This window comes from Hemitrygon akajei, chromosome 1 (assembly GCF_048418815.1).
Source record: "Hemitrygon akajei chromosome 1, sHemAka1.3, whole genome shotgun sequence".
NCBI classification, from domain to species: domain Eukaryota; kingdom Metazoa; phylum Chordata; class Chondrichthyes; order Myliobatiformes; family Dasyatidae; genus Hemitrygon; species Hemitrygon akajei.
The window spans coordinates 35,980,438-35,994,921 of NC_133124.1; the positions used below are offsets into that span (position 1 = coordinate 35,980,438).

Below are 14,484 nucleotides of genomic sequence, written 5' to 3' on the forward strand. Positions count from 1 at the left end.
CATTAGGAGCTGAGGAGACTGGGTATGTAACCAAAGACTCATGAAAATTTCAACAGGTGTACCATGTAGAAAATCCTAACTGGTTGCATCACTGTCTGGTATGGAGGGGCCACTGCACAAGATCGGAAAAAGCTGCAGAAAATTCTAAACACAGCCAGCTCTATCATGGACACTAGCCTCCCCAGCATCGTGGACACTTTCAAAAGACAATGCCTCAAGAAAGAGCCATCCATTATTAAGGACCCCCATCACCCAGGACATGCCCTCTTCTCATTGCTACCATCAGGGAAGAGGTACAGGAGCCTGAAGACACACGCTGCAAGTTACAGGAACAGCTTCTTCCCCTCTGCCATCAGATTTCTGAAATGACAATGAACCTATGAACACTAACCCATTATTTTTTTGCTCTCTATTTGCACTGCTTAATTTAATATATATATATATATATACTTATTGTAATTTATTGTTTTTAAAATTATTATGTATTGCGATGTACTGCTGCCACAAAACACTAAATTTCCTGACAGTTGAGGACAGATGATCAAAATGGGATTGGGGTGATCAGTTAAATGATTCCTTTTAAAGCCATACTAGAGTTGTGTCTGACTAGGTATTGCAATAGATGGAGAAGAAATATTTGGCTTCCTTGAGTGGTTGCCAAGATTACATTTAATTTTATAAATATATACAGCAGTACAGCATAAACTTGTTGGGCCATCATAGTTAGGACTATACAGCTCTCTAGCAGCAAACCACATGTGTCTATTTGCTTTTACGGAGAAACAGGCAACAGATCAAAGAGAATAGTAGGTGATTTTAAAGTGGTAAACCCAGTGCATTACCATTTTATTATCGAGTACCTCATTTATTCTGACTTGGATTTTCTAAATGATGCAAATACAGGGGCAATACAAAACAGGACATCATTAGGCTGATAAAAACAGAATAATTGCAAGGCTTTGGATTTAAAAAGAAAAATCAAAACTATGGCAATTATGGTAAGAAAGAACTTCAGCCAAATAAAGGAGCATCTTAATAAAATTGACAGGTGGATGTGTTAGTGCCACACTTATTCACGTGTAGCTACATGAATATTTTTAATCTGAAACTTTGAGGCATGTGGAATAAACACAAATCTCGTGCGATTTTAAATGAATTAACCAATTAATCAAAAATGTGGAGGAAGAACAAAAATTCTACAATTTTGCTTAGAAGTTGGAATCAATATAGAATTATTCTAAAACTGCTGAAAGGGTGATTTCAGAAATACACAGAAAACCCAGAGAAAGTATAATTGAAGATACGAACACGATTTTGTGTGTGCTGCTTTAGATTTCCTGCAGGTGTTCTTGAGTTTAAGACATCTTCCAATGCAATTTGCAGACCACATCTTAACTACTGTTTGGAGTCTGTATACAACTTTTGCAGTTCCTTAGCTCTATCTACAATGATTCAACACCTTCCGACCCTATGTCACCCTCTTTCTAATGATTTAATATCATTTTTTTGCCAATAGAGCCACACCACCCCTTCTGCCTACCTGCCTGTCCTTTTGATAGAATGAATATCCTTGGATGTTAAGCTCCCAGCTATAACATTCTTTCAGCTATAACATTCTTTCAGCCACAACTTAGTGATCCCCACAATGTTATACATGCCAATCTGTAACTGCGCTGCAAATTCAACCACCTTATTCCATATTCTACATGCATTCAAACATAAGACCTTCAGTCCTGTATTCACCCCTTTCGATTCAGTCCACCTTATACGTTGCAACTCTATTCCTTTAATACTCACAGACAGAACCACATGGATTTTTAAAATGGTCTTATCTGTTTTCTGTCACCCTTAAAGGATTGTGTAAGTGCAGCTTCTTGTCTTTAGGTACTTGCGCCCTTTTAGGATTTAGTTTACAATATTAGAGGCTGTAGTCAGTTAAATAATTCACTGCATGTCTGACTTATCACCAGACATAGGTACACGGGAAAGGTGAGATCCTGAAGAAAAATTGTACTGGGCGTCAAGGGAGGAGAGTGGAGAAGTGGGGTTAATTGAATAATTCAGTATGGTATCAAAAACCTTGGCAATCTTCTATAGATTTGTGGTGGAAAGTGCGCTGACCGGTTGCATTACAGCCTGGTACGGGAACGCTAACACGTTTGAGCAGAAAATCCACAAAAGGTAGTGGATTCAGCCCAGTACTTCATGGGTAAAGCCGTCCCAACCATTGAGCATATATACATGAAACGTTGCCATAGAAAAGCAGCATCCATCATCAAAGATCCTCACCACCCAGGCCGTGCTCTTTTCTCACTGCTGCCATCAGGTGGAAGGTATAAGTGCTTCAGGACTCGTACCACAAGGATCAAGAACAGTTACTACCCCACAACCATCGGGCTCTTGATCAAAAGAGGATAACTACACTCATTCTATTTCTGGTGTTCCCACAACCAATGGTCTCACTTTAAGGACTCGATTTTGTGATTTCATGCTCTTTCTTTTCAAGTTCTTTCATGCTCGTTTTTTATTGCTATTTCTTTATATTTGCATTTGCCTAATTTGTTGTTCATTGATTCTGTTTACAGTTTCTGTTCTTTGAACACAGTAACATTAAACTGAACAGCCTCCTTTTGTGCTGTATCATTATGTGAAACTATGATCAGGCAAGTGATTTATTGGTGGTGTGTGTCAGTGATTTTTGAGTTTAGGGCATTTAGCAATTGACTTTGTCTACCAGTTTTCACATCTGAAAGTAGTACTGGGGATTCAATTTGGAGTGCAGCTCTGAACAATGGGTTCCTAAAAGTTGTGAATCCCAGTCCAGACAATGCTGATTAAAATTCATTTGGATGTCAGTGGTGTGGTTTGAATCGATGTGAAGTTTGTGTGGAGTTTCAAAGAAAACATTGTCCATACATTGTAAATATGGAGTTGTCCTTTGATCTTTAGCATATAAAATATTGAGCCCAATGTTGGGCCAGCGAGACCATTCAACTGAAAGCGTCTCCATTTGATGCCTGCTGTCCTTGTTTTGTTAAATAAAGAAGCTGCTTTGTATCTACCAGTAATTTTTTCTGGTGACTTCATTCACGCAACAGCAGTGTGGATCTGGTGTTTTTATTAACTCTGGGAATGTTTTACATTGATTGCGATGTACAGTAAGTCATGCGATGTAATGAATATCAGAATTTGTTACAGGATGTCATGGAACATCAAATCACTTGCCCCAAATTTTTTATGTTGTTGAGGCCTTTACAGTTATTTTTTCCCTATTTGATTATGCACAAATGAAAATAGCTTTGATCTCAGATCCAGATTTAAATACTGAAGATTTAATGTGTACTTCTTGAAATGCCAGGTTTTAAATCCTCTATTAAGAAACTCCAGGTAGAGAACTCCCTCTTCCTTAATCCATCTCAGACTTGACTCATTTGGTAGCAATCTTCCCTTCAAGCCAAAATATTCCACGTTGAAAGGTTTGAATTCAAATCTGTCTGGTTGAAGAATATTTTCAGAATTTTGTTCTTAATTAAATTGTGCCCCTTTACTTTCATGTCTTCTCTGTGATCTTTTTTTAAATCGTAAAATTTAACACACAAATGCTTAGAAATTCAGTTGTCCAAATCTGTTTCTCTTCCAGCATTTTGCAATTGAAAAATGTTTCTTTATTGGGAGTGAATTACAATTACTCCTACTTCCATGTCTTTAAGGATCATGCTGTAAATTTAAATAAACACCCAAGTGCAGCTAACACCAGCAGTAACTCAAGGGATAACATCAACTTTCAAGGGACAACATCAGCTTCAATGCAATGTGTCTTTGCAAAGGGAAATAGGCAGCCTGCTATAGAAATCACCATTGTTGAGAACCTCTGGTGTTTCTGGCATAGGAATTGACCCAAATCCCGGTTAGTTAAATCCTTTTCTTACCTAATCATAATCTCCAATTGTCCCCTCCACATAACCCCAACCTTCCTTATTCCGATATACAATCTCTCCAGAAGCAGACCATGATCTTCCATCTCCTGCCCCTTCAAAACCCAAAATGATCACCAGTATCCAACCCTCCCTCACTCTCTTGCCTCATTTTTGACCTGCTCCTCAAACACTATCCCCCTATATCTAAGTCAGGCTTACCAGCCATAACCACATGCTACCAGGTCCTTACTACAAAATAAATCATGTTTTTATTATGAACCCAAATCCAAAAAAAAATGAAAATAAATGTAACTTGGCTACATTGGCACTTCTGTTGAAAGAAATTTGATTAAATGTGCAGCCTTCACTACTTTTGAAGCTGTAATTTGTCCTTCAATATTTCAAGACCCAACAAATATGCCAGTTGAATACAATGTAACTATAGAATAAAAATTGCAAGTTTCGACTGTACAACACTTGAAGGAGAAACATTCAGTGCTATCCACTGACGAAAGCATGTACCAGTGCATACAGATGCAATTTAAAACAGTAATTAAGTAAATCCGCCTTTCATTGACAGCAGACACATGTCAGCCAGGTGCTTATTAGTGACTGGTGTTAAACGTGCCTGGCAAAAAAAAATCTTTTTACCTCTACCAATAGCGTGGACAACTGATGGACCATATCCTCGAATCTGAAATCCAAGACCATCCGCAGAGTCTGGGATCTTTATTGTCCTATCCAAAGAAAATCCACTTGCTAATTATGCGGTTTTAAATGAGACAGATTTTTTTAAGAAAATAAATCGTTTTAAAAGAAATCCAGACACAAATCATACACAAGTAAAACACTTGGATAGAAATAGAGCGTATCAAAATAGGGCATTTCAAATATTTCTAAAACTGAGTTTACAGTTCACTGATATTCAGATTTATTTCCCTTTATGTTTTGAGGCTCTCTGCCTCTTTCCTTACATCCTACTGCACAAATAAAATAAATGCAGGTGATCTAGGTCAAAGACAGAATGATGAGAGTACAAAGCATTTCTATTTCTGTAGAAACCATTCATCGAGGCTGAAAAGAAAAAGATTTAAAAAAGCACAGTAAAATTCCAATAATCCACTAACCAATTGTCCAGGAATCTTGATGGCTTAGCATCTGGTTGTTTCCCATATTGAATTTAAGCTCATTTCCTACAGTCCCCTTTAACCTCACCAGGGGCCCCATTTCCTGCATTCCCTTTAAACTCACCAAGATCTTGGTTCATTCCTTTGAAACTCAGCAAAATATCCTGTTCCTGCAGTCCTTTTAAACTCGCTGGGATCACTGGAATGTTTACTGTGAAATATCTTTAAAAAATGAACTAAAATTGTGGTGGGGTATTAATAAGAGTGCTAACCAAAAGTATGGAAAATCTGCTAGCTTGGCACCAAAGATGTTGAATTACCAGATTTTTATTGTATATTTACACATTTACAGTGAGAAAAGCATATTAATATAGTCTGAGTAGAAGCTTTTGTAGAGGAGCATTGAAGGTTATTTCAGTTAAGTAATAACAAGTGCAAGATACTGTTAAAGAATTGGAGGTTGAATTTAAAACATGTTTAAATATAAAATTATCACCATACTATTAAGTTACTGAAGTGAATTCAGACAAAGGATTACTTGGTACCCTTGAGAAAATAAAAGTTCTCCTCTTTGTGGATTGTGTTGGGCCTCACGTGAAGTTAATAACAGGGAAATGAGCAAGGACTTCAGACATAGAATACGAATAATGGGCCACAGTGTTTTGGAGTCACAAGTGCAGACAGGATTGAGGCATCTGGTAATGTTGTCACTTAATCTGCACTGGATTAATCCAAAGTAAATGGAGTCACAAAGAGCTGTGAATGCAATAACCTCACATAGAAGTCATTGGAGTCAAGATCATGAATTTAGGAGAAGGTTGGCTGTTGCCTCTGTCCAGCTGCAAAACAGAGTGCCAAAATGATCTATCTGATAGCACAGAAGGGCTGGCTCTTCTGCAGCAGGTAGAGACTTAATCCTGCCCTTGGAGCTTCCTGCGTCAAATTTGCATGCTGTGATGTGAGTTTCCTCTGGGTGCTCTGGTTCCCTCCCACACCCTGGAGATGTGTGGGTTCAGAGATTAATTAGTTATGATTAAGTGGTCCAAATGTAGGTGTGTTCTAGAACCTGGGGACGGTTGCTTAGGGAAGTGGGAGGGTAACAATTAGATGGGCATGTGATCAGTGTAAATGGGTGCCTGATGGGTGCAGCCAGGTTGGTGAGTTGGTTGTCCAAGGAGCCTGCTGACTCTGTGTTATTCGACCCTATGACTCTATAGGTCCAAGTGGCCAGACAGAAAACACTATAACATTAGGAAAGTCATCTCTTTTTAATCAGATGATCCACAAAATGGTTTGTGGGCATTGGGAAAAAAGCAAAAACCAGGCAAAAAAACGAGTTAGTGGACCTGTTCACTGAACAGAATTCCAGAAACAGAGAACATTCTCAGCAGCAAAGAACAAATAAGTACACCATATAATCATCATTTAAGCAATGGCTCTCTTCAAACAGGAGTTCTTGGTCCAACTTCCCAAATTCACTTCTCAAAATCGTACATTTTAAAATTGAACATTTTATAATTCTATTTTAATTTTTTGTCATACTATGGTCCCATAATTGTATCATGCTTATTATCAAATGCCTGAGGCAGATCGCTTTTGCAGCACTGCAGCGTGCTAGATCTCTAAGTGCAGCAAAGAAAAAAGTACGAGTCAGGACATGTTTTGCTCAGTGTGCATCTTCAAAATTTTGCTCTAAATTATAGGCAAACCAGTGGCTACAAGAGACATCACTGGCATTTGAGTAAATTAGAAAAGATTGATCAGAGCAGTAATAATGCCTTTTAACTGAATGTGCCAGCAGATCAATTGAAAAGGGCTAGGGGTCACAATGGAGTTCTGTTCTCACCAACAGACCTGCCACAATTTCAGAAGCAGCTGGAAGATGCAATGCTACAGAATGCTTAATGAATTTCTTCCAATCCATTGAGAGTCTTAGGGCCAGATTTCCAGAACCAGATCACTTTAGCTTCCCTTTATCAGAGCACGTTGGGGTCACTGCACCCTTCTGTCTGCATTGGAAAGCCACAGAACAGAAGGAGGAATGGATACAAAGTACTGATGTGGTCTGAGCCCTCACTCCCTGATGCATTTATTTCTCTATTGGTGTTCTTGCAGTCACTTCCTGGTGTTAAGCTCATTTAAAGAACACTTCCAAAGAAAGGAAAAGCTTCATTAAACAATTACTTGAACCTATGAAAATACTAGCAAATAGATTTAAATTGATTACTGTACATCATTGAAAATAAGAATACCTTGTTAAAACTGTCTTGACAAATGCAATAAAAATAATTGTATCATTCAGCACTCATTTTAATTTATAACGTTTAAGGTAAAGAGATATATGTATAAAGAATTAAATGAAATAATGCATTGTGAGTTTAATGCAATATGGCAGTGTACATTACTTTGAGATTACTAACATTTAACAATCAGGTGATGCTCAAGAGAAGGATGGGAGCAGAAGCAGATGTGTACATATTCATATGACCTATGTTGTAATATACCTCTTGTTTAATACTTTGAACAGAGATAAAATGAAACTGTTATATAATTTAGATAATTAAGATTATAGTCCATTCAGCCATTCACCATGGTATGTTGTACAAGTATACATTAAAATGAAAACCTCTCTCATGTTCAAGTCAAACAAATACGTGCTGCTGGACAAGGTTATTTATTTTTATTGTGAATAGAATAACACATTATTTGGCTTTCTATTGCAGGTATGATGGAAAACTGGATGTCAATCTCAATAAGAATGAACTACTTTGTGGGATCAAGCTCTTCATCTCCTGTGCCATGTCCTCTCCTGACAAGACAGCTGAGATCATGGACAATGTTGGTGCAAGCTCTTATACCATCAAGATTGTCTCTTAGTGTTCCAATGTGTCGTTGCAACATAAGTGACTGCCCAGTCAGAGCAAGAATGTCCTTTGCCTGACGACTGAGCATGGTAACAGAAGGGTCTTTCCTACTCTGAGTCTAATGAAGTTTTAGCAACTTTCCTCAAGAATTTCATTTCAGAACTGGCAGCAAACTGAATGTTGCTGCAGGAGGTTTTACAGGGCCTTGGCAACAAACACTTAAAGAAATTTGGCCAACTTACTTTTAAACATGTCATCAACCTGGAAAATTAAATCGGTCTTCTGCTTTCTAAAGATGCTACTTGAGCATTTGCAGCATTTTCTTCCAACACTTTGAAACTACTTGCTTATTGAACAGGTAACTGATCTTCATCTCTGCCACACCCATGAAGGAAGGCAGAAACCCATAATATTCTGAATAATCACAGGAGGCTCCTTTAGTTGAACAGGCAGCAAGCAACCTCTGTCACCGCTTTCCCATGTGCAAACCTCTTTACTAGAACCTTTAAGGGAAAATTCTTAAGCCATGACTTTGCATTTCAACGTAAGTTTCTAAAGTGAATTTCCTAGAGGGAATGTCATGCATAGAACAGACCAAGCTTTAGTTGTTTACCAGATAAGTTGTTTGCAGTTCTGTAGAGTTAGGAAGTGGTAAATCAATGCCAATGTCTCTTTACAGACCTCTGCTGTTTAATATCTGTAGCTGAGATATAGAAGTTTCTGGGTTCTGAAAACTAATCCAAAGAAAGAGAATTGGTGATCCTGCACTTCAGATAAGCCTAAGCAGTGTCAGCCTTTGAATTTTATTTTGTGACTTTGAATAACCCAGAGGATGTTTTTCTGTTGCATCTCTGAGGAGACTGTGCATTACAGGGTGATATCTAGAATTGTTTATTAGTGAATGAAAACAAGAAGTAATTTTTGAGGCATGTGCTCCATTATTAAAAGCATAAGCTAAAATAAAAGCACTTACTCTCGTGGCTTTGTACTCTGAAGCACCCTGAGAGGCCTCTTGCTATTGAAGCACTGCTGCAGGAAGCATTCGACTTCCTGAAAGGGTCGTAGGAAAACCACATCTCCATTGATAGCAAAAATCTTTTTCCCGACCTCTAGGCCTGCCATCTGGGTTGAAATCACATAAAAATTGGAAAGCACTTGATTGTTACATACAGCATAGCAACTGCTATATAAACAACAGAAAAGATGAGTCATATAAGATTATTGTGAATCATTTAAAGCTTGTGTTTACAGAAACTCCAAATGGGTGTACACATATGCTTGGACATAACTAATTAATAAACTCACAACAGTATTGATGTTTTATACCTCAATCATGGTTTCGAAACAAAAAGATTACTGTATTGAAGTAGACCTAATTTCTTGTAAATCAAATGTCCTTCGATTTTGATATTTTATAACAATTTCAACTGGACATTTATTATGTTCTTATCTTTGCTTCAAATACTTTGCCTATTCTTGGTGTAATCTATTCCCATCCTTTGTCTATGAAGGATTTGTTTCTTTTCCAAACTTCCTAAACTCCTTATGACACTTTACAAGCCCACAACTCAGCACCTGACAAACATCCAGAAGTGTAACTAGGACTGAAGTAGAGTGCATGTAACAGTATAAAAGTCCAACTTGCAATAGCAGCTGAAAATTTCCAGATCAGGCATTTTACATCCGAGGATATCAATACAATTCACTACAAATATCGTGCTCAAATATTAAAAAGGGTATGATTAATTTTACTAAACTATGGTAATTCAAACTGCAATAACATTCTCCAAAAGATTTTTACTTGTAATTCTGTAGAACTTCACCTCAGCATAAGATCCCTTCTCCACAGATTTCACAATAGGAACCTTGTTTCTCTCCTCCAGAGTAAAACCGTAACTTCCATCTTGAGCTTTAATCTAAGGACAGTGGGAGAATATACTTGAGAGTTGGACCATAGCTTGAGTAATTTATAACAGACATTTAAACATTTACAGTATATTGCCTGATGTCAATTGGTCACATATGCTGTTTTCTTAAATGTGCTGCATTGCATCAATTATTTTACTATTAATTGCACAAACTCCCACATGTGCACAGCATGTCCATGATATTCCTATTATTAAGATCTATTTTAAGATTTCTTAATAGTAAAAAACTTTTATTGAAACATGCCATGTGGTATTTAGATTTCTCTACCACATAAAAAGGTTTCAAAGCCTTTGACACAACGGTCTAGACTTTAGATCAATGAGAAGATAAATTATAAATCTTGTCATCTACTGTGATGATCCTAGCTTTGTTCATCTGCCCATACTTTGCTATTTTTCAAATCCAAAGCACGCAAATCAGCAGTGACGGCATACTTGCCATTCGAGGTCACCTGTTCATTTCAAAGTTCCAAGTAAGTTTATTATCAAACTACATATATGCCACCATATTTAGCCTTGAGTTTCATTTTCTTGTGGGCAAGCTCAATAATACATAACAGAATTAATGAAACACCATACCACTTTAGCATTCAACCAATGTGCAAAAGACTACAAACTGTGCAAATAAAGAAAAAAAGAAATAATAGTAATAAATAAATAATCAATAAATATCAAGATCATGAGATGAAGAGTCTTTGAAAGTAAATCCATTGGTTGTGGGAATATCTCAATGATGGTGCAGGTGAAGTTAAGTGAAGTCATTCCCTTTGGTTCAAGAGCCTGATGGTTGAGGGGTAGTAACTGTTCCTGAACCTGGTGGTGTGAGTCCTAAGGCTCCTGTACCTTCTTCCTGATGGCAATAGTGAGAAGAGAGCATGTCCTGGGTGTGTGAATCCCAGATGATGGATGCTTTGCTGCTACAGTGTTTCATGTAAATGTGTTCAATGGTGGAGAGGCCAGTCAATATGCTCTCCACTACACATCCATAGAAATGTGTTAAAGTTTTAGATGCTGAATCCCCGCAAACTCCAAATGAAGTAGAGGTGTTGCCATGATTTCTTCATAATTATACACGTGCTGGGCCCAGGGCAGGTCCTCTGAAATTATAACACTGAGGAATTTAAAGTTACTGACTTTTTCCACCTATGATCCTCCGATGAGGACTGGCTCATGGACCTCTGATTTCCTTCTCCTGAAGTCATTAATCAGCTCCTTGATTTTGCTGACATTGAGTGAAAGGTTATTGCTGTGGCACCACTCAGCCAGATCTTCAGTCTCTCTCCTACATGCTGGTTCATCACCACCTTTGATTCGGCCAACGACAACGGTGTCATCAGTGAACTTGAATATGGTATTGGAACTGTGCTTAGCCGCACGGTCATAAATGTAAAGCCAGTAGAGCAAGGGCTGAGCACACAGCCTTGTGGTACACCTGTGCTGATGGAGATTGTGGAGGAGATGTGTTGCCAATTCGAACTAACTGGGGTCTGCACGTGAGGAAATAGAGAATCCAATTGCACAAGAAGGTATCAGGGTCAAGATCTAGGAGTTTATTGATTATCTGTGAGGGGATAATGGTACTGAATTTTGAGCTGCGGTTGATAAAGAGCATCCAGATGTATACACCTCTGCCGTCCAGGAAACTGAACAGAAATGCAATTTCCAAAATAAACTGCAACTTGAAATTGGCATTAAACAGCCAAGTCTTGCTAAAATATACTTGTGTCCACAATTAAATACAGAAATTAAGTAAATGAACAAAAGGATGAATGAAAAACTGCTTGATTGCATCTTGATTATCTCTTCTGTATGTTACAATGTTTAATCTTCACTTTCTTTTTTATGCATAATTCATCTGTAGATTTTATCCTTACTCTTCTAAGTTATTGTGTGTTATATGTACTTTCCACCCTGGTTCGGAGAAACAGACAGACAGACAGACAGACATAATTTATTGATCCTGAGGGAAATTGGGTTTCGTTACAGTCGCACCAAGAATAGTGTAGAAATATAGCAATATAAAACCATAAATAATTAAATAATACGAAGTAAATTATGCCAAGTGGAAGTAAGTCCAGGACCAGCCTATTGGCTCAGGGTGTCTGACACTCCGAGGGAATGACTTCCTATGATGCTCAGTGTTGCATCTTGGTGAAATAAGTCTCTGGCTGAATGAACTCCTGTGCCTAACCAGTACATTATGGAGTAGATGGGAGACATTGTCCAAGATGGCATGCAACTTGGACAGCATCCTCTTTTCAGACACCACCATCAGAGAGTCCAGTTCCACCCCCACAACATCACTGGCCTTACGAATGAGTTTGTTGATTCTGTTGACGTCTACTATCCTCAGCCTGCTGCCCCAGCACACAACAGCAAACATGATAGCACTGGCCACCACAGACTCGTAGAGCATCCTCAACATTGTCCAGCAGATGTTAAAGGACCTCAGTCTCCTCAGGAAGCAGAGACGGCTCTGACCCTTCTTGTAGACAGCCTCAGTGTTCTTTGACCAGTCCAGTTTATTGTCAATTCGTATCCCCAGGTATTTGTAATCCTCCACCATGTCCACACTGACGCCTTGGATGGAAACAGGGGTCACCGGTGCTTTAGCCCTCCTCAGGTCCACCACCAGCTCTTTAGTCTTTTTCACATTAAGCTGCAGATGATTCTGCTCGCACCATGTGACAAAGTTTCCCACTGTAGCCCTGTACTCAGCCTCATCTCCCTTGCTGATGCATCCAACTGTGGCAGAGTCATCAGAAAACTTCTGAAGATGGCAAGACTCTGTGCAGTAGTTGAAGTCCGAGGTGTAGATGGTGAAGAGAAAGGGAGACAGGACAGTCCCCTGTGGAGCCCCAGTGCTGCTGACCACTTTGTCTGACACACAGTGTTGCAAGCGCACATACTGTGGTCTGCCAGTCAGGTAATCAATAATCCATGACACCAGGGAAGCATCCATCTGCATCACTGTCAGCTTCTCACCCAGCAGAACAGGGCAGATGGTTTTGAACGCACTGGAGAAGTCAAAAAACATGACCCTCACAGTGCTCGCTTGTGATCAAACGTGGTCTCGTTTGATGGTTTACATGTGTATAGTTAAATAACAATAAATTTGACATGAAATAAAACTTTGGCAGGAATAATAATAACAGAAAATGAAATTTTTTGTCAAGTCAGACAGCTGCTACAAAAGGAGAAACTGTGCATATTCAGTTTGAAGATCTTTAGTAAAATGGAGATGGTGTGAAACTAGTTATTTCTTTGTGGCAGTGAGGGTGAGGCAGAATATACTGTATAGGACAAATGGAAGATCTCTGATAGAATGAGGCCACAATTGTAATGGGGATGAGCTGGTGAAGAGGTCAAGAGTTGAGGAAGCTAACGAGAGTAGTTAGAGAAAAGACATAACAATATCAAAGGTATAGCCACAGGAACTCATATGTGCTCATACTATGCCTATCCTTTAGTTGTTTACATGGAACAGATTTTAGTTGGGCTCCCTCACTTAACTCTTTTTGAAGTACAACATCACAAAGAACCCAGTCTTTCTTCTTCATTAACCTATCAACCAGATGATTTCATCAATAGTTTATCCCAAAATGAACCCTTCCCTTTGTCCTACCTATCACTGAACAGCTGAGAAGTGTTTAAACTAAAACAAAACCCCATTTCTCTTTCGACAGGTGCTCCTTTTCTGATGAGTGTTGCTAGCAATTCATCTTTAATTCAGATTTCTAGCATTTCTAGCATAGTTGTAATTTTTCCCCTCAATTTTCAATCTAATCTTCCTGCAATAAAACACACCATTGCCAAGCCATGATTATAAAGAGAAATAATTATGTCCATCTACTAGGAACATGATCATTAGTTTAAATGTAGGAAAATATAGTTATTTAATTTAATTGGAGGGTAGTAATATTAACATTTTAACAGTGAGGGTAACAAGAGAGTTACATGAAAAACCCAGGAAAATATGAGAAGGGGCAATTCATAATATAAATAACTTGTTCCACGTTATTCTCTTTTGCACATTTCAGAAAACTAGATCAATATGTTTGTTGGCAGAGTGGTCAATGTGGAAATGGGATGCAGAGTTGAATTAAGAAAAGAACTAGAAGTTCACTGTACCCTGTGGAGTGAACAGAAGTGTGTTTGACCTCAGCCTGACCAGTTGAATATTTACAGTATTTTTATTTCTTTTTATCTCAGATTTCCAGCATCTGTATTCAATGAAGAATGATGTTTCCATTTTATTCTTTGGAGAAGCTGATTCCCATTCCCAAAATTCAGCCTACACCTCTCTGGAATTTCTCAGTAAACACACACAGTTACAGCTTTCTACACATTTCATATTTAAGTGCAAAATGTTTTGAAACTGGTCACACTTAATGTCTGGTTGAAGAGATGGTTTTACCCTACAGTGTTAGAAGAGTGTCATCTATTACGTTCCTTGGGGGGAACACGGGAAAAACTAGCAACATAATGACGACTATCATGATTTTTGCCTTTTGTAGTTATGCAAATTGTACAAATTTACCAACTGTTCTGACAATTGAGTGTCTGATCTGTTAAGGCACATGTTTGGATGGAATTGGTGTTTGAAACAAGCCAGAGACATAAATCAGCCATCTTGTTGGTGTCCTAT

The 14,484-nt window shown here is 38.3% G+C and overlaps 1 protein-coding gene across 2 annotated transcripts in view; it reads right to left on the minus strand.

The window, feature by feature from the left end:
• Positions 1-14,484, minus strand: part of prex2 (phosphatidylinositol-3,4,5-trisphosphate-dependent Rac exchange factor 2) — a 400,722-nt gene that overhangs the window by 215,975 nt on the left and 170,263 nt on the right. For both annotated transcript variants that reach the window (XM_073041067.1, XM_073041077.1), the window contains exons 17-19: positions 9,732-9,824; positions 8,882-9,030; positions 4,569-4,654 (exon numbers count right to left, since the gene is read on the minus strand). In XM_073041067.1, the coding sequence (XP_072897168.1) occupies positions 4,569-4,654; positions 8,882-9,030; positions 9,732-9,824 (328 nt within the window). The remainder of the gene's footprint in view (positions 1-4,568; positions 4,655-8,881; positions 9,031-9,731; positions 9,825-14,484) is intronic.